At 40.9% G+C, this 26130-nt stretch overlaps 1 protein-coding gene across 6 annotated transcripts in view; it reads left to right on the forward strand.

Annotated features, from left to right (window-relative positions):
* The first annotated feature begins 9212 nt into the window (after positions 1-9212).
* HERC2 (HECT and RLD domain containing E3 ubiquitin protein ligase 2) overlaps positions 9213-26130 on the forward strand; it is a 95955-nt gene continuing 79037 nt past the window's right edge. For 4 of the 6 annotated variants that reach the window (XM_081858951.1, XM_081858953.1, XM_081858955.1 and 1 more), the window contains exons 1-5: positions 9213-9335; positions 10808-10919; positions 16226-16340; positions 18162-18299; positions 25899-26118. In XM_081858951.1, coding sequence (XP_081715077.1) covers positions 10848-10919; positions 16226-16340; positions 18162-18299; positions 25899-26118 — 545 coding nt within the window. In that variant the 5' untranslated portion in view covers positions 9213-9335; positions 10808-10847. Of the gene's footprint in view, positions 9336-9535; positions 9555-10807; positions 10920-16225; positions 16341-18161; positions 18300-25898; positions 26119-26130 lie in introns of those variants that run through there. The other 2 variants (XM_081858952.1, XM_081858956.1) reach the window with 2 other exon arrangements.

The raw sequence follows: 26130 nt of genomic DNA on the forward strand, positions 1-26130 counted from the left end.
TCGATGGGGAGCCGCAAGCGGAGCTTCAGCCGCCAAGGAAGGGAGGTTGCCGCCGAGAGAGGGCGTTGCTCTTCTAGGAATGTGTACAGTATTTCTGTTGAACTCCATGGGGTTGACCTCCAGGGGATGCGCTGTTGGTGGTGCAATTTGTTGGAAAGTTTGTGTTGTGGGTGTGTTCATGATTTAGCAGCCAGGCTTACTGAGGAACCAAGCCCCTAAGCATTCAAATAGCCTTATTTTCAGCGGGAATTGTATAGCAACTTCAGTGTGATGTATTGAGAGGGTTAAAAATAATAATTCACAGGCAGAAATACCTGACGCATACTTTTTTTATTTGCATTAAAAAACAACAACCTTGGTAAAAACAAAACTTTCATTGACCAAGGGTTTGGGGTGGGGAGGGGTTTCCATGGGTCAACCAGCCATAAATCAGAAGACTATGCTTATAACATGCTCTACATATCTTAAGCAAGTAGGATGCCATTCAGCTACAAAGCTCATTGGGTGACTTTGGATCAGTTGCTGCCTCTTTGCCCCATCATTTTCGCTGAAACTAACCTAGTTACAAAGCGCTCACTACCTGATAGCTTCCCTTGACTAGATTACCGGCTGTTGCGGCACACAACTTTTATAATGTCTGAACGACTTGATCTGTATTAAATTTGTCTCACAGTGTTTTCTTTTCTCTTTGTTACTGTACTTCTCGTGCTTTCTTACAATAATTAATGTAGGCACTTCTCTCCCTTTCCTGCAGCTTTCCCAATTTGTCAACATCCTTCTTGAATTAATGGTGCTCACAAAATGAATACAATGATATACCAGTAGTGGTTAGTTTCAGACTAGAACTGAGGAGACCCGAGTTAAAATTCCCACTTAGCTGTCAAGTTAACTGTGTGCCTTTGGGCCAGTCACTGTCTCTCAGCCTTACCTGCCTCACATAGCTGCTGTGATGATGAAATAGGGAAGGGAAAGAGAACCATGTTTAACAGGAATGGGAACGTTGTTGGTTTCCTGATGTTGTCTGAATCCAACTCCCACCAGCCTCAGCCCACATGGCCAATGGTCAAGAATGATGCGATTTGAAGGGCACCAGGTTCTCCAGACTGACGTATGTCAGCCTGCTGTCATTATTCGAATCTAGCATCACAACAGCAAGGGCAAATGCACATGGGCAAGCGTTTCAGACAACTTAGCAATCCCACCAAATATGCATTTGTTCCCTACAAAGTATAGTTGTATGATGCCGTTGCTGCCAAAAAGAAATGATTGCAGTGACGTTTTCTTCCATCAAGCAAATTAATTTGCCTAAAATAAATTAGAGGTCAGAGCACTGATCCCAACATTTGGCAACGGTAATGCATGCACCAGTCCAGAACATTTGGCTGATTTCCATCAGTTCTAGCCACTTAAACACAACCATTTTGAAAAGTATGTAAAAGTTAGATCCTTAGTGCAAACCAGAGCAAAGCAGGTTCCCACAATATTGCAGGTGGAAGTGTTTCTACTTGGTGGCTGTTTCCCACAGTAGCCCCTTCGGTTCTACCAGCATGCACAGATCAGCTTTCACCACAAAGTTAGCCTCCATTAGGCGTTGCTAACAATGTTTGGTGGTGTCAGTGGCATAGAAATGAATCACATCATAGAGAAGGGTCCAGGATACATAAAAAGGTTGCTGTGAATAGCTGCTGAATTAAGAAATTTAAAAAGTCACCATACAGTGACCATATTATGAGAAGTGATATTTGGAGCCCAATCTTACACAGGATTACTGTACTTAGAAGTCTCACTAATTTGTTGTTGTTGTTTAGCCATTTAGTCATGTCCGACTCTTCGTGACCCCGTGGACCACAGCACGCCAGGCACTCCTGTCTTCCACTGCCTCCCGCAGTTTGGTCAAACTCATGCTGGTAGCTTCGAGAACACTATCCAACCATCTCGTCCTCTGTCGTCCCCTTCTCCTTGTGCCCTCCATCTTTTCCAACATCAGGGTCTTTTCCAGGGAGTCTTCTCTTCTCATGAGGTGGCCAAAGTATTGGAGTCTCAGCTTCAGGATCTGTCCTTCTAGTGAGCACTCAGGGCTGATTTCCTTTAGAATGGATAGGTTTGATCTTCTAGCAGTCCATGGGACTCTCAAGAGTCTTCTCCAGCACCATAATTCAAAAGCATCAATTCTTTGGCAGTCAGCTTTCTTTATGGTCCAGCTCTCACTTCCATACATCACTACTGGGAAAACCATAGCTTTAACAATACGGACTTCACCAATTTAAAATACATTAATTCCAAGTAAGTGTGTCTAAAATTGCAGGACTAGTTGAAATCAATAGGACTTTAGAACATAGTTAAGCTAAATCAATCAGTATTAACAGGAATAAGGCGTGTATTATTTTCTCTGCATTGTACCCTATGTGCTTCGCTTGTGCAATTATGGCAAGAAGAGCTAAGTCTTTGACAATCCATCCAGGTGCTACTTTGGAGGCTGGAAAAACAAAGTATTTTATTTACTTAACTGCTCATTCTAGAAGATAGAGCTAATATCGCCTGCCTGGAAGGGGAAGTTAATTAAAATGTTGGCCAGATATCTACCTAGAAGATGCATTTGTATTGCTGCTTTCAGTCTGAAGTGGATTCTGAAATATGTTACATTAAGCACTGTGTCAACAGTGCCAGCCTGTTGGACGAACAAAACATTTGTCCTTGGCACTGGCTGGAGAAGCTATGCAGTCATCTCCTATTCCTCTCCATCTCCAATTGCTTCTTTCCCTGGGGACTCATCCAGTGCTTACATTGGGAGGGGAGTAGAAGTAGGATGGTTTCATTCCAAATTGTGCCAGACTCAGTCATATCCTCTGAAGTGGGATGACAGTTCACACAATCCTACTCCACTTTGAGCAGTGGATTTATTCTCAAGGCCAATAATGATAGTACTGTTACACGCCACCCCAACCCCTGAGTGATGTGAGAATCTATGGGCCCAAGCACTTAGTCAGAGTTTGTGTTTCCTTTGGAAAGACTGTGGTGTCTTTGTGATACATGGTTTATTTTCACATATATACGAGCTTACAGTGGAGGGTTTAAAATCTTACACTCCCAAGAGAGTCCCGTTTCTCCCACTGCTGCAGTCTCTGATTCGAACAGGCAACCCACATTGTGGTCCACCCCCTGCAATTGCTGCATTTAACAGACTGACACCTTTTTCACTAGATCGTGCCACAGCTACCTGAAACTTCCCCCTAACAAAAATTCTGGCATTTCTTACTATATCAGAGCTCTGGGTGGGGCTTCATCCATCTGCTGGCTGGCAGAGAGTCTCTGTTGTGCTGATGGCCATTCTCCCTGTGTTTATTATTCTCTGCTTATGGTTCACCTCTCAGGCAATCTCCAGCTATTACGAGTCTGACTTCTAGTTTAACTCTTCAAGCATTGATTAAATTCTAACACTTACTAAATTCAGGAATTATAGGTGCCTTGCACCAACAAACTCTGGCACCCAACTCATAACAGTACTCTAAGATAAGAATGCAAGAAGAACTGTGCTGAACCAAGGGCTGATATAGTCAAAGAATAATAGAATTGCAGAGTTGAAAGGGACCACAAGGGTCATCTGGTCCAACCCCCTGCAATGTAGGAATCTTTTGCCTCACGCAGGGATCAAACTGAGCTATCTTCACTGCGTCCTCACAATGGCAAATTAGATGCCTATGGGATGTCCAGGACATGAACATGATGGAACTCACATCAAAACAACTGGTATTTGGAGGCCATTATTACATCTTGTGATTTCAAATTCCATCACTTAACAATGCTTCAATGTATGAAGTGTTAGGAGCTCAGCCTACACTCGAGTAGGACCCTGGCAGAGACACATGCCTGACTGGTGTGTTCTCTCCCTCCTGGTTGTTAGTTCGGGAGCTTCAAAAGCTTTCTTCAGCCTGAACGTCACAGTGACCGATGCCAACCAACACTGGCACACTTAGGGATCTGCAGAGTTTGTGCAGTTTGCGTAACAGACCTCAGCAACTCAGCATTTTGGCTAATCTACTTTATTTACATATAAACACACACAGAGCACTATAACATGGCTCCTTCTCTCTCTAGCATCAGACAGCAAAGAGAAAAAGAACAAAGGACAATAGTTCCACTTCACGGAACACAGTAACACAAACATCCTCTCTCCATCACTTCCCACTCTGTGGAGTCAAAACATATACCGTCATGTGATAGACAAAAATCCCATGACTGCAATCATGGAGCAGGAATTCTAACATGAAGTAGCATTTCCGTTTGTCCTGAATCTTCCAACACTGCACTGAGGTTTCATAAGTAGAATGTGATCCTAGAAATAAAAGGAAAAGCAACACTGTAGAAAAACCCAATCTGAGTTTAAAAAGTAATTCTTGAAAGATGCAGAAACATCTTTATAACTAACAAACCAGGAACCATAATTCTTCAACAGTTGAAGAGTGGCTGTATCATCAAAAAGTTCTCAGTGCATCTCAGACTGGGAAGCCTATTAAAATGAATGGAAATTGCACAGCAGACAGCTTGGTGGATTGATCCCTCAGACTTTTATCATCATCAGTAAACAATCCAATACACAAATTGAGTAATTTTTCACTCCAGAAATGTGTTTTAAGATTTAGTCAGCTCGTTTTCATGACTCAGGAAATTTCTTCCTGTTGTTTGTCATGGTATTTTTTGAAAGTCACCCAGATGGTTATGCAGTATGTGCAATTTGTGTGTCCTTCACTATTTTACCAAGCTACGAAAGTACAGTATCATAATTTGCAGAAGTTTTGTCCCTGACACAGAAACTCCAGTCATCTTGAAAACATCCTTAATGTGAATCAAAATAAATAATGCAATGCAAAAAACCAGCTCTTTTTCAAACAGGACAAGAACAGCATACTGAAAAAATATTCTCTTGAGTTTTTCACATTTGTCTTAGAAATGCTCATGGGCTTACTCTTATTTCATTTACTGTGCCATAGTCTGATTTTCCATCCTTAAAAGGAAGTTCAAAGTTTATTGCAACTTCAGAAATATATACAACACAAAAATTATCCCAACCAAACAATACATCTTCATTTACTCCCTGGTAGCTACTGTCAAGCCTTTAAATCATATGTCATGAATTAAAAGTGAACACTGTCCTAAACTGTTCAGTTTTCACATGCTTCCTGAGTAGAAAGTATATACTCTGGAAAACTTCCTTGCAGATACTGCACTGCTCAAAATTATTTTACACTGCTCAACATTCCCAGCTCTGTATCTTCATGCATATATGGAACTTGAAGATGGTCTTACCCAGGGGACAGCAACCTTCTTCAGCTGTGGGCCAGTCTACCGTCCCTCAGACTATATTTTGAAAAATAAATAAATGAACCAATTCCTATGCCCCACAAATAACCCAGTAGTAGTAATAGTAATACTCTTACATTCTTGAAGATTTCAAGGGTTTTGTAGGGTTTTGTAATTCTAAAGTTTTAAAGATCTATTTGTTCATTTATTGATATACTCTGTTATCTAATTTATTTTGATACTGGTTTTGTATTTTTATGGCTTTGGATTGAACTTTAATGCAGAATTTTTATTTGAAGCTGTCCAATAAATGTTTAACTAAACAATGCTAAATCTATCTCTGTTTGCTCCTTCAGTTAGTTTCATATTTTATTACTTTGATACTTTGATACTTTGTCAGTATCCTCCTAGGGTCCAAACCCTATTTGTTTGCAGTGTTGTTTGGTAGCTCTCAGGGCGTTAATAAATTAACATATTTCCGCATGCTTTAACAGGAGAAGGTGTTTGTTAAGGTATGTGGATCCCAGACTGTTTTGTTCCTGATGCTATCAGTTCCAGTAAAATTTTGTGTTTTATCTGAGAGCAAATTGTAGAGTCACAGAATTTAACACAATAGTGGGCAGAGAGCCTGGAGAGACTTACTGGTAGGTTCCATCTGTTGAGAGACAAAGAGAGAGAGAGAGAGAGAAAGCTGGGGAAGCAAATATTATTTTGATTCATAAGGATCAGCATGAACTAAAAACTGCAGAACTGACATCAGGTAAATGCCATGGAAGATTGCACCAGATTTTAATTATCACCAAGGCTGATTTCTAATGTTCCAAGTCAAATGCCATTTTCTTTCAAATGCTCTAGACTTTAGAGTTTAAAATGGCAAAATGGTCCTAAACAAGAGAACAATGACTGCCTTGTTCTGGAATGAATAGTTCTGCCTTGCTGTTACAGAAGTTGCTTTGTTTTGCCTTCATGCACCATATAATTATCAGTACCCTCTGCTAAAGCAAAAGAAATTATCTACACTTTGGTCCTATTTCATAATTTCAGTGCTTGTTTCTGGTACATCCATCAGTGTGGCCTCTAAGCACCATTCCACTGTCAATAAAAATAGCTTGTTAATCTATAAAAATTATTCTTGGAACCTTAGCTTCCATTACAAACACTGGTGACACTCATGTGATTTAAGGTAAGTTAAAAATTAATATCCTTTATTTCAGGTGAAAGCAAACGGCAACAAGCTATTCTATCCGTGCTTACTCAGAAGTAAGTCCCATATAGGGCTGAAACAGACATGCAGATATACTGTAATTTGTATGTAAGACCAAGGGGAATACTTTCAGGGCAAGGACCAGTGTGTGTGAGAGTGGAGCATTTAACCCATTTAACTCCTCACATGTCCACTGATTATTTCCTGTAAATGCCCCCTAAATTATTTCCCTCAGCCCCTGGCCATAATTAAATAAGTTTCAGGGTTTAAGGGAGGGGAAATATCAACTAAATATCATTTGGAGGAGCTATCTACAGTACAAATTAGCAAGAGAAGAAAAGGGTTGAAGCAATCCTCTTTAACAATTCTCTTCTGCAAGTGGCCCCACCCACCAACTGCAGCCTCAGCAAAACTTTTTTTTATAGTTCCACCATATGTATACCTGCTTGGGAGTGGGACCTTCTTCTGAGTAAATATGAATACAGCCACATATAGTTGTAATAGAACAGAAAGAGGCTTAAGGAAACATAACTACAGCATCATCATATGGCAGAGAGCCTTCTCGGTAGTGGCGCCCGCCCTGTGGAATGCCCTTCCATCATATGTCAAGGAAATAAACAACTATCTGACTTTTAGAAGACATCTGAAAGCAGCCCTGTTTAGGGAAGTTTTTAATGTTTGATGCTTTATTGTATTTTTAATATTTTGTTGGGAGCCGCCCAGAGTGGCTGGGAAAACTCAGCCACGTGGGCGGGGTATAAACAATATTATTATTATTATTATTATTATTATTATTATTATTATTATTATTATTAATGAGGCCAATGGGTGAGTCCAAACATGTATACTGTCAGTTCTCCAATTCTATTCTACATAATGGCTTTCTGCAATAGGGTCAGATGATTCTATATTTCTATGTGTAGGGCTACAATGATATAGCTAGCTGTGCAAGCACACACAGGTACATATGAGTTGTTGTCTCCAGTTCTGTCTCACACATCATCCTCTCCCATTTTGCTTTCTAAATGAGCTGTGTAGTGCACGCAACAAACATGGCTGTTCTTACTGCAGCAGGTGGAACCATGCTCCTACACCAATGTAGTATCCTGGGTTAGCTTACAAAACCAGTACAGTATTGCTCTTAGGCAACAAGCTGCCCTAATCGCTAGCCCTGCATAGTGATCTAGATTTGACTCTGATATTTTGTAATTTATTGATATTTCAATTAAACGTTGTAAGGCAACATTTTAATTCCACTGGTAAATCAAAAAGCTATTTGTGTGGTCCTTTAGCACCTCACTGATCTGATGTGATAGCAAACACATACCATGTACAGTTGTGTTATCGTGTCTGCTTTAGTTCTGAAGCTTTCCTTTCAACCCAGCTCCACCTACCTGTCAAAATTTGTTGGAGGCAGTAATGCTTCTGTCTGAATACCAGTTGTTGGGATCCATAGGAGGGAAGAGTGCTGTTGTGTTCATGTCCTGTTTGCAGGCTTCCCATAGGCATCCGACTGGCCACTTTTTGAGAACAGGATGCTGAACTAGATGGGCCATTGGCCTGATCCAATTCTCCCACCTCTACACAAGTTAAGTCCATTTTCAGTTTATCTTCTTGCTTCAAAGATTTTATGGGAGATGCACCTCTCTCTTATTTATCCTGATGGGGGCAAGTGAGAGGCAGTTGTGGTAGATCAAGAGTTGGCATCATGGTACTGAAGGTGGATAGAACACCTTTTTTTTATTTTGGCGGGCTGGTGATGATGGTACATATATTTGTTGAGTGTGAAAAATAACCCCTAAATGTAGCCTTACGCCGTTTTGCTCTTGCAATTTATGTTAAATGGCATACTAAACAAAATAAAAAAAATTCCTTCCAGTAGCACCTTAAAGACCAACTGAGTTAGTTCTAGGTATGAGCTTTCGTGTGCATGCACACGAAAGCTCATACCTAGAACTAACTCAGTTGGTCTTTAAGGTGCTACTGGAAGGAATTTTTTTTATTTTGTTTTGACCATGGCAGACCAACACGGCTACCTATCTGTAACTGGCATACTAAACGTTAGCCACAAAAAATGGGAGAAATTAAGAGGACTTCGGTGATGAAACAACTTGCATCTGGGAGGATCACTGCTACCATCAAGACTAACTGTTCTATATAATAATTGTGGAGCGTTCTTTTCTCTTTGCCTCTTCAGAGTTATACATGCAATGGGGATTTTTCCTCCCCATTTTCTTGGGCTGAAATATGCGCCTCCATTGTCCCACAATCCGTCCTATGGGAAAGGCAAGCCCGATATATATAATATATAAACACGACAGCACTATTCCAACGTAAAACCCGCAGAACTGGAGGCAGCACTAGAGAAAGCCACCGCAATACACCTGAAAAGAAAGACCCGCCATCGGAAAACCAGCACCGAACGGGCGCTCCCCTACTACCCGCCTTCGCCCCCTGCTGCCGCCGCCGCCGCAAAAGCAAGCAACTTCTATGGTAACCGGAGCCCTTCTCGCCATTTCCTCTCTATGGCTCCCCCCCCACCCGCTCTGCTCCCGAGAGGAAAGGCGAGGTATCCCTGGGAGCGGATTGGCTGGAGCTTGCCCGGCAGCTGCGACCTGATTGGGCGGAAGGGGGACTAAGCGGTGTTTCCCTTTTAAGCCCGCCCCCTAGCCTCCATCCGGTTTGGCCAGGGATGTGGGGAGGGGGAGAGCGGACAAGGAGGAGGGAGAGGGGAGGGGGGATTAGTTGGAGCTGCGCGGGGGCCTGACAGGACAGCTGGAGCCGACGCTGCCGCCGCCAACTCCCGCGCGGAGCAGGCGAGGCTGCTGGGCAGGTGAGTGTGGGGGCTGCGGGTCCCAGGGGCGCCGCCCGGAGGCCCCCGTAGACATCCCCCCGCCGTCTCCCTGGAGCCCGAAAAGCAGTAGCAGCAAGAGAGGGAGGGGCGAGCTGGGCCTCTGTGTGCATCGATAGAGCTTGGCCAGTTCACCTCCCTGTTCGGAGGCGGGGGGCGTCCTTGGGATGGAGGAGGCGGCGGGGTCTGTGCATGATTTAGGTACGTGCTCGTGTGGCTTCGGTGTATTTAGAGATAACCTGCGCATGCATGCAAGCAAGCAGAGATCCCCGTTCCTCCACGCACCCCTTGTGTCTCTCCTGACACGCGCAACATGAAATATCTGACATAAGCAACGCGTGGTGGGGGGGACGGGACACGACGGACGCTTGAACATGGTGGCTCCCCATTTCGAAGGGAGCTTGGGCAGGGTCGCATGGTGGGCTCCTTTTTAAGGTGGGTGGGCTTGCGGGGAATGGATGCAAGGAGGGATTTTGCGCCTGCTTTTGAAAGGGGAGAAGGTTTAAGGGTGCAAACAGATATATTTCCCCATACGCATACACTCACACACATCCGTTTGTATGTTGTATATATACTTGTATATGTTGTATATATCTTTATATATACACACACGCACAGACATATATGTTCTTGGCTTCCTATTAGAGAAGAGAGAGGGGCTTTGGGGCATATTGATCCACAAACCGCCCCCTCCTCCTCTGGCCCGGTTTTATTCTTTTGTTTTCAGAGATGGCATCAGAGCAGGCAAGCAGAAAACTGTTAAATTGTAGCCTTGCTGGTTGATGTCCAGGTTTTAGATCATCCCCCCCATATCCCCACCCTCGAAACCACACATTTTTGGTTAGTTTCTGGCTAGCAGAGAGGCAACTGGAGACAGACAGCAAAACGTGTGTTTATGATGACAGTAGGTTCTGCTTGTCATGGAAGTTGGTTGGTGTAGTTGTGGAAATAATGGGGGGGGGGGAGACATGGAGAGGTTTTTTCCTTCGTCTTGCCGTGTTAAACTGGCTATCTCCCTTTACTACTCCTTCAACGTGCTTTTTTTTTCAGGGTGTGGAGGGATGAATGGTTTGGGTTGGTTGGCTTGTATAATCGTAGATCAATTATTTATTTCATGCACCAGTCACAAGTCTGAAAGATAGCAGCAGCACCGGTCTCTCATAGTGTAGCATGGTGCAATAGCGGAGGATGTTTTCGACTTCTGGTCTGGGAGGAGGCTTGTATGGTGTAAACAGCACTCCTGTAAACAGAGTACTAATGCTCTTGATTCCCTGCCTATAAATGCTTTGTATTTGATAGCTCCAGCCTTTTGTAGTGAGTCTTCTCTTTCTGTGAATAATGGTTGTTAAAGGAAGATGGAAACCATATGGTTGTGTGTGTGCAGATACAGTTATATGTAGATACTGTACTTTCATTGCTTTTAGTAACACACACACACAAACATTTTGTGACAGGTTATCCAGCCAGTTGAAAAGACTGATTTGAAAAGGGAAGATGTCTTCTGAATCATTTTGTTTGGCTGCTCAGACCCGGTTTGATTCCAAATGGCTGAAGACAGACTTACAGGTAGGAACTCCTCTTTAGTGTATATAATAATGTGATGTGTGTCTGTGTAACTTGATACTCTCTGTTCAAATGCAATGATATCTATTCTGCTAATAAAAACACACACAAAGCCAGGGGATTGTGTATAATTCGCTTGTTAATTCATACTGACCTGACAATTGCACAATAGAGGTGAAATATCTTTTTGTGATATTGGAGATGCAGAATTTTGTTTATAGCTGGATTGAATTACATTTTATGTTTTCTGCTGAATGTTTCAAATGGCTAGTTCTTTCCAAAGTAGAGGGTATCTTAAGGTATGCATCATAAGATTACTATAAATAGTTTTGGTGTATTGCTCACTTGATTTATATATAGAAACTCTATGCTACTCTAGACTATGGAAATCCGATGAATTGTTATAGTTAGTGGTAAGAGACTTCAACTGTCTAAACATGAGTCTTTTGAGTGATCCTCATTAGAACTGAGTAGTCTTGGATGGGCTGTGAATTTGGGTGGGATAAGAAACCTAGAATATTGCCCCACTAAAGACCCCAACTTGCTGTGCTAGTTGATATTTGGTCTTCTTAAAAATTTGACGAAAACTGAAATGGCTAGAATGCTATGGATTTACACAATAAGAAAAGTCCTGCTGAATATCTGTTTTTATTTTTTATTTGTATTGTTTCATTATATTCCGTGTAACAGCCATTGGGTTGTATCCAATGCTGCTTTTGCACTCATACAGCAGATTTCCACTTGTACAGTGGGGTTTCCCCTACTCTGCTGCCTTCTGTGCACGCCCAAAATCTGCTCCAGGGGGTTTGGGGAGATTCTGAGGCAGATTTTGGGGGCACGTGAGATGAGAGGAAGGGGAAGTTCTGTTGCACAAATGGAACTCTGTTCATGCATTATTGGATACAACCCTTCTTTTAGTCCTTTCCTCACCCCCATTCCATAAAATTAGAAGAGTGAGACTGGGGATTGGGCAAGTGCTTTTAAAATTTGTTGTGCTGGTGAGTTGAGCAAAACTTAAAAGTTGCATTGTGCTCCTCTATTCTATGCATTTTAAACTTTCTGAGTACAGGCTGGGTCAGTTTCTACAGCAATGGACCGCACTTTTGTTGTTGTTTAGTCGTTTAGTCATGATGGATAAATTGCCATAGTCCTTTCTACTTAGTGCTTCCATGTATCTTGGACAGGACGGGAGGAATTTTTCCTTCTGATAAAGGATGCAAGGTGTACTGTAACCTGAATGGTGTCTGAATGTGCTGTCTGTCCTGAATGCAAACTCTAGATTTTGAATCTTAAATCAAGTTCAGTGTGACCCACTTGAGAATGAAAGAGTTCATTGATGTCCTCTGTATTTTTGTGTTTTATAGCATCCTGATGACTTTATGGTAGCTAAAATGAGGAAGGTTTCACTTTGCTGGGCTTGTGGGATGAAGCAAATCCTTTTTTCAGTGATAGAATGTTTTATAATGGGTCCTCCTTATCTCTTTTGTTTATGAAGGAAAATATTAGTGTGAGCTTGAAATTAATGAGATGTGGGAAGTTCATTCAGATTTGTTATTAGATTTTGGGTTTGTGCTTGAGATTTGTTATTAGATTTCAGGTTTGATAATAAGAAGATTAAAGGTCAGATGGGAGACTGTAGGTAAATGACAAATTATATCTTTTGTGTACAGAAGATCCTAAGTTCAATCTCTGGTATCTCCAGGTAGAAAGAAGGACGGAAAAGCAGGTGGCGAAAGAGATCCTGGATAAACAATTCCAGTGAAGTAGATAATACTGAGTTGGAACTGTGGGGTGTTAGGCGAGGAGTAATACCTCTAGTGGGGGACATGTTGTGCTTCTTCTGGGGTAGCTTGTCCACCTATGGTCCCCACCCTGCACTCTGCTCTCCCCTGAAGCTCCCAGAAGCTGTCAGCATGTGACAGCAGCCACACCCTGGGAATAGCTTCAACAGACTAGCTAAACCAGGGTAGCCAATGGGTCCCAAATCCTCGGTGAGTTAGGGACTGTATGCGAAGACAGGCTCTGGCATATTGAGCGGACGAGATCAGTGGTGGTTCCAACAATCAGAAGGTGGTTTCTGCACATGCTGTAGAGGGAAGTGACGGGCAAATGAGGCTTGCCAACTTGGGAAGGTAGCCCATCTAGGAGAATGAAAACTCTGATCCTAAACCTCCTCTGCCTTCCAGGATATCTTTGGGAGAAGGTCACTTGCTCTGCTTTCCTTTGGAGTTTGAGAGGGGGAGGTCTTGTTGTTTGGGCAGCTCAGGACCTTCATACACTCTGGCCAGGTTCGTTCCCTGAGGAGGTCACTTTGGTGCAGCTAATGCAGGACTTTGACTCCACCCCTGGAGGCGCACTTCATTTATAAAGACAGATGGATGCTAACAATAACAAGTTTGACCTGTAATAAGAAAGTGTACTATGTTCCTCAAGTAAGAGAGCCTACTGCTGATATATACAGTAGTCAAGCTTACCCTATGGTGAGGGCTACTTTCATGGTAGGTTTTAAACTGCAAGCATTTGGGTCTCTTAAATAAAACCCAGATAGGTCTTAAGTAGACAAATGGAGATGCAAAAAAATCATTGAGTGAATTAATGCATTACCGTGCAGTCTGAGACTATAGGCTTCAATCCTATAGGACTTCCTCATCGGCTTTGTGGCCTCAGAATTGCATTCACTGCCCCATTCACAGCCACGAATGGGTCAGACTTTTATTTTGCTGCTTAGCCTTAAAGATCCAGTAGCATTTTCAGGTTAGAAGGGAGAATGAGGTGCATATGCCTTAATCCCCTGTAACTTGCTTCAACATAGTCAGACAATTTTCATCCATTGTGGATGACCAGGCAAGTTGGTTAATTACCAACCTGCTGAAGATTATAAAGGACTGATAGTTGCATCATAACTTAAGGTAGGCTTGGCCATGTGTCCCTGAATAAGAATAGAGATGCCAATATATCTATTACATTAATCAGGAGAGAGGTTTATTGCCCAGCTACAGTAATTATCTGGCAGGGATGAATTTTGGACAACCAAGTCAGTGCATAGAAGCTCACAAATGATGTAGAAAATTGATTTCAAGTTGATTTGAAAGGCTAATATGGGAAGAGCCATAGGCAAATATGTTACATTTGAATGGACTGTAAACACTAATCTAAAATATTGTGCTTTTCTGTTTGATCACTTGCACTGTTTCCTGCAAAAGAAACAACATTTCTTGTTTCTCATATGCACTAGGAAGTATAAAACCCTCAAAAAATAAAGCTGAAGCTATTGCAATGTGGTTAAGTAATAGGGGTGAACATGCAGGGCCTCACAACAATGTATCTGTGGCATATGTGTGTTTGTTTGTTACCCAAGGGGGTTGAAATAAAACCCAGATGTTACCTTCAAAGACAGGAATCCCTGCTCTAATGTAGGTTTACTTCTTGTGTCTGTTTGTTGTTGTTTTTTGAATTTTTTAATTTTTTTGATAATTTAAAGGTGCTTGCAAGTCAGTGAAGCATGAGGCCTCTGCATCCAATTGATGGCTTGATTTCGTCAGAGGGGGACCATTTTTCAATTGACCTTTGTTGCAACCTAAGAGGTTTGCAATCTGGCTCTGAAACAATTCCCTTTCTCAGCCCGGAGAGAAAGTGAAGGACTCGCATTTCTCAAGGAAGAGAAAATGAGTCAATTCATTTGTGTATTGCTTGTGTGTGAGAAAGAGTGAGTGAGTGGGGGGGGGGAGGGCATGATTGTGTGTGAGAATGGCTTGTATGAATTTTGGTTCTCCCTATTATGGATATTGTCCCCATTCACTTTGTACATTTTTTGAGGGGGCGGGAAGACTTTCAATCTTTCAATTATGGGAGCCTTCATCTGCACACTGGTGGTACAGTTCAGACACGGATTTATCACCTCATTTGCTGCTTGTAAAAGTAAGCTTAGCTGCTGATACATCTGCCATAACGCATTTATTTTTAAATTCTTCATATCGCTGAGGTTAGTGGAACACTGATGACTCCTGTGGTGTAGATTGACAGCTCAGTTCTAAATTTAACTTATTTTACTATAGCCTTGTTTTCGAAATGTAACAATTCAAGATTCTAAACTTTGTATCCGTCTTGTATCACAGGCTCTAAAAATGTTAGAACAGTGATGCCTAATGAGCTTATTCTCATTGTAGAAAGCTTTAATGTTCTTTGAGTATTGAGAGGCATGTAAATATCAGCTTGACTTCTAGATTCCCTCCATGAGCAAGGTGACCAGGTAAAGCAGCTTTTGTAAATAGGAAGAGATTTGTTTCTCTTTCAGGCTAGTAGTGTGTTGCAAACAAGTGAGAAAGTGGGCTGATATTTTTTGTGGATTTATTTGTTATAGTGAAAATGGCTATATCCTATACATATTTCTGACGTGTAATTTTCTTGTGTGTAGGGCAGTTGTTCCCAATTAGCTAAGTACTGCGGAGCCCTGTTTTTCAAAGCCGAGTCATGGACCCCCTACTTTTGAAATTGTTGGTATCTCTTTGGTAGTTTTTTTTTATGTGGATGGTTCCACCATGCCCTCTAATATGTTCCAGTACAAAACTGGGATGTGCGTTTTTGGGTGCTGTGGTTTCACATGAGACGTGCGTCTAGCTGCAGTTTCTCATGTTTTGGGGCACTGTTCTCTTGAGTGAGAGCACAGACCCCTCAAAATGGGATATCACAGACGATTGATGGATGTGTGCCATGAATCCCCTGGGTGGGTTATATAGACCCCCAGTTGGGAACTGCTGGTGTAGGGCATTCTGTGTATCTCATGTTTATGCTATCCATACCATGTGATGTGATGAGTGTGCATGGGTCTGTTTTGCTACTCTGGAAATCACTGGAAGTCATTCATTGGAGTTTTGTACCATCTATTTGCATAATGCAGGAAATTGCTTGCACACAGATAAAATCTGTGTAACAAAACTGCCACATGTGGTGGCCCTCATAGGCGTTTGTGTTGCAGCCTTGCCAGTAGATGAACTAGGTTGGATGTACTCGTCCAAATCGTTAGCATGCTTGAATTCTTGGTGCTGTTTCAAAAAGGGAGGTGGAACTACACTGACTAGACTTGAATCTTTAGATTTCTATAGATAAATGTCTTCCCAGCCCTTTGAATTGCAAGCAGACAAATTTTAAAACAGTTGCTTTTATTGATGTTTTTATGTGCCTTTTTTATTCTCTTGCTCTTTTATGGTATTGTTTGTATAATTGTTAGTCACCTTGAACACTATTTGGTGGAAAGAGTAAAAAAAAATCATGTTTATGATATTGCATCTCTCCCCACCTTCCTCTAAAAGCTTGCTTTCACCCGAGATGGACTCTGTGGCCTTTGGAATGAAATGGTCAAAGATGGGGAAATCGTATACACTGGAACAGAACCCTCCCAAAATGGTGAAGCTTCTCCACGGAAAGGTGGGTTTCATTGTGCTGTGTATCTGTATAGCTCAGTAAAGACAAATGTGCCTAAATTTTTATTGAGGGTTTATTTGTAATGTTATTTATTTGTAATGCTATGCCTTCCTGCTCCCTATGTTGCACTCTTTGTATGGTGGCTTTGTAATCCGTCTCTTACTTTTGGTATGCATGCCAACCATAACTTTTTAGTTTGAAGATCTTGACATTTCTAATGAATGACAACAGTGTCAATCATTTACCTATCATCTACCTACCTACCTACCTACCTACCTACTTACTGGGTGCTGAGACAGACTTGAAATCCCCTTTCTGACAACAGTATAAGATTAAGACTGCAATCCTGTGCTCACTTATGTGGGAGTAAGCCCCACTGAAATAAATGGGACTTCTGAGTAAACGTGCGTCAAGTTGCACAGTCGGTGTCAGGGCTTTATCAACTAATGGGATTTGCAGATCAAAGTGGGTAAGATGCTGCTGAATACAATAGAAAGTATGCTCATTTAAGTTAGTCTTATGTGAGATAAACTTTACTGAAGCATGCCCACAGTACTGCTTCATTTCTCAGATCCATACCAACATCATTGGCAAGCAAGCCTACTGAATTTTTCAGAATCTGAACTTGGCAGGCTATGTTGTATGTCCTGAAGACTTGTCCTTCAGTTACTAATCCCTTAAATGCTTGCACTATTGTGACTCTAATGACAAATGGTATAACTATGATTTATGAGCATATTAACTCATGTGGGGAGGGGGCATACCAAGTTTTTGATCAGAAATAAATCCTTTCTGGGAATGATGCTATTAACATTTTGGCAATAGAGTAGAACTGCTATTTTGCCCTTTATGTAGAGGTTAAATTAAAAAACACCTCCTTTGCCAGTAAGAAGTGTATTCCTACTTATTATCATTGTTTATCATTTCTAAACATTATAATTCCTACAAACGTCTTCAGTATTTCTGATTGCGGTAATTTTTTTCTGGGAGCTGAAGTAAAAGAATTTTCTTTCCTAGTGTCATAGATCTTTGCAGCCATACATGATATGGTAATGTCATTCTCATTGCATTCTGATTTTATGCCTATCTGCAGTTAATTATATTACTCAAGATCAAAATGATTTGCAAGTAGTCTAGTGTAATCTTCTGCCTTTGTGTTTGGGTGAAGGAACAGAACTCCCCCCAATGCCATATTGCAAACTGCTTTTGATGGCACCCTCGGTTTCAAAACCAACTGGGTATTGTGGTTTCTTATCCCCAAAAACCCACAATAGGTAACCAAGGTTTGTTCTCTGCTTACTGTATCAGGAAATTTTTAATGTCTGATGTGCTATAGGTTTTTTTATATATGCTGTAAGCTGCCCAGAGTGGCCGTGGAAATCTAGCCAGATGGTTGGGGTATAAATACTAAAATAATAATAATAATAATTAATTGCAGTTTTTTTGGTGCAGCTAACCATGAGTCTGGGTTGGAGCAACATGGTTTGTGACATGGTAGCAGCAAGAACAGGAGAGAAACAAGTCTTTCTCATTAAACCATAGTTTGTTTTAAACTATGGTTTAGTGTGACGTGCAAACTAGGCCAATGAAGCCTCTGGTTTCTATGTAGAAGAGATCACAATGTGACCCAGTAAAACAAGAGCTATAACATCTGTGACAGTGTTTTCCTTTCTTCTCCATATAACTATAATATTTGAGTGAATCTGAGAGCGTAAGATGAACTCTTTCAATACTGGGGCTCAGAATTCTGATGTAAAAGGAATGGCTTTACAAAAATGATTTACTCAGTTGCATTTATGTTCTTTTTTTGTTTTTGTTCTATAGATGAAAGCATTGAAGGTCAGACTGGATCAAAGAAAGAAGATCAGAATGACAAAGAGAGGAAAGATGAAGAAGATGCACCATTACCTACATATAGAGCCAAATCAATTGTTGAAAGTTGGGTTTGGGGCAAGCAGCCAGGTAAGGTCTTTCTGGTTTTTTCCCAACATGGCATTTACTGTTGTATTACTGTGTTGTATGGTGCCCAATATATATTTCACAAATTGATTTTTTCTTAATAAAGTCTTCCGATTTTGTTGATAAGTTTTTACTGGACCATTTTAAAAAATCCTTTAATTTACAAACTTCTATACATGTTCATTAAAATGCTTGTGTAGCAATTTGTTTCCTTTCAGTTAAAATGCAGAAGGCAGCTAATACTGTTGGTGTTGTGCAAAGAGATTAATAAATCAATACAAAAGAGAAAATTGACAACTGGCTGTCAATTGATGATGACAGTCTGGAGTGATAAGAGGTAGCAGAAGGGATGCAGACAGTCTTTGGCCCTGACAGTTGTTTGAATAAAATTAAAGCTGCTTCTTTATTTAAGCAGACAGAAATTTGGTTGCTCTGCTCTGGGGTGTGTCAGTTATGACTTGGCCGAGATTTCTGGAAGCATTGAAGTATGTGGCCTTGTTGCCATGGTGAGATGTTTTAGGATTCTGTCTGATGGGTGAACAGGTAATCAAGGAGCTGGTATGCCTTAAGACCCTGATGTGAGCATCATCTTGAACTCTTGAGATATGGCCTGAACCAAGACCTATTGCAACAGTAAAGTCTCCAGTCATGCTTAAAACTGCCACCTAAGACATCCTGTGAAGACCCTGTTCCTAAATTATTTATTTTGCTACATGTTAAACTAGTTTACTTCTCTGTTAAAAAGCACGTTGGTTTTACTGAGTCCTAAGGGCATCAACTTTACGCGCATCTTTTATGAAATAGACTGCTTGATAACATACTTCCTGTAAAACGGCTTCGTGTACAAGTTAGCAAGGAAAGGTGATCATTGACTTTGAAGGAGTAGTACTAGCAGCAGATACTATTTTGTGCTCAGTTTTGTGGTGTCCGAGTAGCCCTTAATAGTAGTTGAACAATGACAGTTTTGGGAAAAGCCCTTGCTACCTGATGAAATGACAAAAATGGGTTTGGGCTCAGTGTTTTACTTCTCTTCAGGATTTAATGGACAGTACAGTGGAGATAAAATTCTCAGTACATGGCCACATAGTCAGAATTGGTTTTGTTAATTAATAAAATGCAGGTTTTGTTGCTAGTGTTGCAACACAGCGGCTCATGAAGTCTTTGATTTGACAGCATAGAAGTGGGCTTTCTTTTGGCTACATAGTATTTTGGTGTCTTCCTGTTGCTAAACAAAACAAATAGTGTCAGGAAATCACTGTAAGTGCCCCATTTTAACAATGTAGTCCTATGAAGGCATTGTAAGCAATTAGCATACCAGCTGTAATTGAAATATTTTAAGGCTACCTTGAAGCAATTTTTCTGGAAGGTCCCTAGGTTGTAGCCTATATTCAATAGATTGGGGCTACAATTTCTACTACAACCAGTGGGGTCAAGTAAATGTTTTTAGAATTGGGATCCCAGTTAAAAACAGCTTATATATAAATACATGGTCACTAAGAACAAATCTGGGACGTGGGTGGCGCTGTGGTCTAAACCACAGAGCCTAGGGCTTGCCGATCGGCGGTTTGAATCCCCGCGACGGGGTGAGTTCCTGTTGCTCGGTCCCTGCTCCTGCCCACCTAGCAGTTCAAAAGCACGTCAGAGTGCAAGTAGATAAATAGGTATCGCTCCAGTGGGAAGGTAAACGGCGTTTCTCTGTGCTGCTCTGGTTAGCCAGAAGCAGCTTCGTCATGCTGGCCACATGATCCAGAAGCTGTCTGCGGACAAACGCTGGCTCCCTTGGCCTATAGAGCGAGATGAGCGCTGCAACCCCAGAGTTGTCTACGACTGGACCTAAAGGTCAGGGGTACCTTTACCTTTTAAAAACAAATTTATGAATTAAACTGCATTATTTTCCAAATTAAATTATTTTATTATTTTATCTTGCCCAGGAATAGGATACATAGTTTTTTTTAAAAAAAAAGGAATTACTAATCTGATGTCGGAGGTAGGTATGACTAAATGATTCTAGTATGACAAAGCACATCAATTAAAGTAGTCAATACAAATACATTATGTTAAAGTGAAATTATCTGATTCTCATCATTGCCATTTAAAAGTCCAAACTCACTTGCTACTACCAATACAGTGGCTATTTATGTAATTTTTTGTGCTCTGTTGCTAGGAAATGGGCATGTTGTACTCTGGGCTTTAGCTAGGTTGTAGGGCCAGTCTCACTTCGCTGGGAAGAGGGCCAGATTTTGTATCCTGACAGTAACAAGTGAGATGCTCCTCCATATTGCTAGAGCAACTGGTCGATGCTTCTTCAAGCCAAAATAACCAGGGCTACAACAACGTAATGTAGAGGTTTGGTAAAGGCTGATATCAACTTTTAAAAAAGCAACAACTGCAGAAGGTCCTGCTCCCAGGTACCCCACGTTATATCTAGTTGCATCCTGTGGTAGACAAGAAATCAATTATGTAGAACCTTAAAAAAAAAATTTTTTTTTACATAATCTCAATAACCTGACAAAAATAAATATAAAACAGTATTCAAATAATTGGAGATTGTAGTCTATCTCTTGTATGCATAAGCATGAATTAAGAGTTCCAGATGGAGTCATACTGTGTGGGTGCCTCTCTGTTGTTGTCTCTTGCTGACATAGGTGATGAGATTGTACCAGACGGGCATAAATTTATCCAATTTGGTTTGACCATTAACCTGCTTCAGTTACATCAGCTGTTCTGCTGGTGGTTGTGTAGAACCTATTCTGACATATAAAAAATGACATATTTAGTAATTTTTCATCTCACATCTTTGGTTGTTTGCTAGGTTGTTGTTGGTTTTTTTTTGCAACTAACTGAAAATAAATTGCATTGCTTTTCTTTTGCTGTTCACTTTTGAAGGGCTGAAATGTTTGAGCTTGGCATCCTATGTGTGCCACACAGGAACTTTGAGCCGGCAATTATTAGGTTTCAGTGGTGTGGACCAGTCCATTTTCTTCACTTCCTAAAACAAATGTGGAGGCTGCTTCACTTGTGATGTTTATGCAGCTCTGCTTTGAAAATATTGGATGGAATTCACCATAGCATCATAAGGAGATTGTTCTGTCAGTGGAAGCATATCTGCATGCCCGGTTTTTAGTGATCTCCCCTTTACTCCCCTTGTATACTGTTCTGGAGGTTGCCCCAACCCTCCAGATGGGATTTGCGGGGAGGCACCTTTCAATCCCATGAGTACAAGTAAATTGTTTTCAGTGAGGGCAACCAAAGGTTGCTAACTTGGTTGCAAAGTGTCTGTACTCATTGCATAGTCCCCAGTTGACTGAAGTGAAAGGCATGTGCAGAGTGCCAGCTGAATCGAGCTGTTGAGTAACAATAGTATGTAACACTTGGTGTCTATAATATGCCAGGTGGAAAGGTTGTGGACCACTGGGCTGAACTTCACCGCATGTAATGCTCTGAAGGAAAATGTAATGAAAATGATATATAGATGGTACATGACCCCAGTTAAACTCGCCAAAATATACCATTCGTCTGATAATAAATGTTGGAAATGTAAAGAAAATGAAGGAACATTCTTTCACCTCTGGTGGACATGCCCTAGGGTGAAGGTCTTCTGGGAAATGATATATAATGAGCTGAAAAAGGTATTTAAATATACCTTCACTAAGAAACCAGAGGCCTTCCTTCTGGGTATTGTCGGCCAGAAGGTGTTAAAGAAGGACCGAACATTCTTTATGTATGCAACAACGGCAGCAAGGATACTCATCGCAAAAAACTGGAAAACTCAAGATCTACCCACACTGGAAGAGTGGCAGATGCAGCTGATGGACTATATGCAACTGGCCGAGATGACTGGCAGAATCCGTGATCTGGGAGAAGAGAAGATGGAGGAAGACTGGAAGAAATTCAAGATGTATCTACAAAAACATTGTAATTTGGTTGAATGTTAAGAAGGATGCTAGATTATAAAAAATTGGCCACCACTAAATTAGATTTAAATTTGATGATAAGTGAGACTAAAGAAAATATAAAATTTTTTGGAAGAAGTGCTAGATTATATTTGAATGAGTGGACATGAGATTGTAAACAAGTTGATAATTTGTCTGGAAAAAACTTTTAACGATGTAAATGGGAGTGGGAGACGTGAGGGAGTCCAAAGAAGTGATGAAATTATGTTTGTGACAGAAGTAAGACTGTTTGTTGTTTGTGCATTGATATTTAAAAACTTTAATATATATATATATATATATATATATATATATATATATATATATATAATATGCCAGGTGATGCTCACTACATTGAATTGACCTGCATTTGAATTCTCAGACAGGTTATAGTCTAAGGCAGTGTTCTTCAATCTTGAGTACCCAGGTGTTGGATCACAACTCCCATCATACCTGACTATTGTCTAAGTTGGCTGGGCATGATGGGAGTTGTAAAACTGAGCAACTTCTGTGGACCCAAGGTTGACCAACACAAGTCTAAGACTTTTGCCTGGGTTTTAATGCAGTGATAGTTCTCCATGCTGGAGTGATATGCCTTCTTTAGCTAAGAAACATGCTTCTCTTTGATGGTCTTTAGTGACCTGGAAAATGTTTGGTAATACTTTGGGTAGGGTCTACCTGATTTGTCATACTTTGAATAGACCTTTGGAAATCAATGGGATTGCATGAATCTATTGATTTCAATTGGTCTACTCTGAATATGACTTAGTAGGATGCAACCTCTTGTAAATAGTTCCTAAAATCATGAGAGTAGAGACTGGCGTTTGTAGCTATGTTTTCAATACATACTGCAAGTGGTTAGGTTTTTTAATTTTTTTTGAAGGGGCAAGGCGAGTCAATGCTGATACAGCTGGGCTGCTTGCAGTAGATTTGGAGCAACCCAGGCCTGCTGCTGATACCAGACAGGAATCAACTGTTACGAAACACTGACATGCAGAAGGCCATGTGCTGCACTCTGTTCCCTTGAGATTCTGTTTACAAAATAAAGTCTGCTGATGCTATGGCTACAGCAACAAATAAGCTGGCTCTGTTCTTTCATGCAGTCATACAGTTAAATTTCACTGGATGTTTTGAAATGTCCCTTATAAAGGATTTGCATCAGTTTTAATGTTTACTATGTTTACTATGCTAAATTCAAGGAAAATCTCATGTTCGTCCTGATCTGGTTTCAGTGTGGATGCCTCACACTTTATCTTGTACTTTCCATTAAGCTCAGTCATGTGTCTTGGAATCCAGGAATCTGGTTAACAGCACATTGCAGTCAGTGTGACTGCTAATAATTCTGAGTATACAATTCTGGTTTCGTTTTTGGGGCAATGGTTGTAAAAAGACAGCCTATACCTAAACACAGCAGTGGAAAGGACAAATTGAAAGTGACTTGAGCAGAAAAATCCTGTTGCAAGGGGTTCCTTTCATAAATTGACGTTGAATAGTTTGCTTCATTTCACAAGATAGGAAATATCAGCAGCATTGCCTAAGTCTTGGGTGTGAACAATGAGATAAAAATCCTTTAGTCACGTGACAAATTTGGGTAGAGAACTCAATCAGCATGACTGGAAATTCCCCCTGGAAACATAATTTGTGTAATCTGAAGATCTATATTTAAAGTTACAAGAGAAGCAGTTTTAATTGTTCGACGAGCCATTTTTAGCTTCAGATGAATCATGTAACTGTTCTAGACTAATATTTTGAGGTGTGGGGTTTTTCCAAAATATGGATCAGTTGGTCAGGATTAACTAAAATGGTGCTTATTGTTTTTCCGATAGCAAGTGCTTCTGGGGTCAAACTAAATGAAACAGAAGCTCCTGTCTCTCTTTAATTTATTTCTTAAGAACCGGGGTGGTGGTGGGAGAGCTGGCCTTCATATATAAATGACGAGTCCCCCCTGGTTTCTTTTCCGTAACGTCTTCAGATTTAAACTTAAATTATGAATATGTTTGTGTAATCTACAATCTTGGGCTCTGTTCTGCAGCTTTTTAGAGTTACCTTTTAAGTAACAGAGAACTTAAGATAATTAACATCAGCATATAAAATGCAAGTAATGCTTATTGTCCCCACATAAGCAGTGTCTTTTAGTGTCTGCCAGTGATAAAAAAAAACCTGCTGTGTTTTTTTTAGAGTGCTTGAATACGGGAGGAGATGGTCACAAACAGAAATCATAAATGAGAAAGGTCTAGTCTTAAGGATTTACTGTGTGTGTCATTGCTGAATTGAAATTGATCAGTCATTTAGTATCTACGTTGAAGAGCACCTGGGAATTGATATAAATGCCATTTGGACCTATTTTTGTTTCGAATTATACCACTTGAAGTAGGGCCAACTTTGCTGTTACAGCTTGCTATAGTGCAAAGATTTGAAATGGCAGCAGCCTTGATGGTAAAATTGCATTCACTCATCATGTGTTGGCGTCCTGGCCGGCTGTATGCCCTCTTGTCCCTCCTCCTCGAAGAGTAGCTCATATATCCCATTCAGGGCAGTCGGGCAATGGCAGAGAAAATATAAACGTGAACACACTAAACAACTGCTTGGAAGTGGTGAACAGCTTTCCTTTAGCAATGCCTTTAAAAGAACAAGCAAATTTTCTCAGAGGTGGCCAAGTCGCAGCATGGGTGCTACAAGATACAAGGCAAGTAGATGCTTATGAGACACCTCGAGAGCAGATGGCAAGTCCTTGCTGGCTGTGGCAGGGAATCAGGCCCATATTTCTGCCTACCCAGCCAATGCTACTTGGCTCAATTACTCTGAGGTGGGAGAGGGGGCACATATGTACTGCAGCTTGCTTGTAAGTGGCCCAGTCTCATTCCTTGCCTTGCTAAAATGATTAATGTTCTAGTTAAATTAGTAAGAACCTCTATGGCACGTCTTTCGCAAACCACCTTTACTGGATTTGAAGTACCTGAACGCTGCAGATCAACAAACCGTAATAGATTGGGGAAAGCATAAAAATAATAATCAAACAAAACAAATTGCTTTTGTTCTTGTGTAGTGGTTTTTCTGGTACTTTGAGCCTGCCAGAAATACTTATATCTTGAGTGGATTGCTTGTCACTAATGGGGAGCAGACCTCTAGTGTGTTTGGTGTCCATAGGAGCTATTAAAATACACTTCTTAATTTGTCTAGACAGGGGAAAAATTAGCTAATATGAAAGGCAGTTACTATACCTGACTCATCCTGGCGTTCAGTACCTACGATTAAGATTAGTTGGGGAGTGCATGTCAAGTACGTCATTTATATTTCCAAATATACATGGAGTCCTATTGAAACTTTCTCTTGAGATGTGTGTAATCCTTTTTTATAAGGAGTGAGTAGTATTAATGAAGGCAGATACTGAAGCTAAGCAGGTTTGCATCTGGGCAGTGCCTGAATGAAAAATGTCCCATAACTTCCTGTGCTACACCTTGCTGGAAGAAATGTAGGATATAAATGAAAACAATGAAGTATGTGCCCTTTCAGAATTTTGGCTGTATATTGTACTGCATTGTACATCAAATGTGAAAAATTGCTGTTCCTAAAATGGAGGGTGTATTATTTCTTTCCCTTGCCATCAAACAGTTGTATGCATCATGCCGAATGTTTCAGATGAGTAATATAGTTCTTCTGTTTCTTCTAGATGCGAATGAGCTGAAAGAGTGCCTTTATGTACTTGTGAAGGAGCAGCAAGCTCTAGCCAAGAAAACAGCCACCACCACACTCTCTGCTCTGAAGCTGAAACAGAGGCTTGCTATCTTAGAGCGCTATTTTATTGCATTAAATAGGACTGTTCTTCAGGAGAATGTCAAGGTTAAGTGGAAGAGCAGCAATATTCCCCTGCCTGCAGTGGACAAGAAAAGGTAGTGTCTTTC

The sequence above is a fragment of the Podarcis erhardii genome (assembly GCF_964252035.2).
Source record: "Podarcis erhardii genome assembly, chromosome: 4".
Lineage (NCBI taxonomy): Eukaryota > Metazoa > Chordata > Lepidosauria > Squamata > Lacertidae > Podarcis > Podarcis erhardii.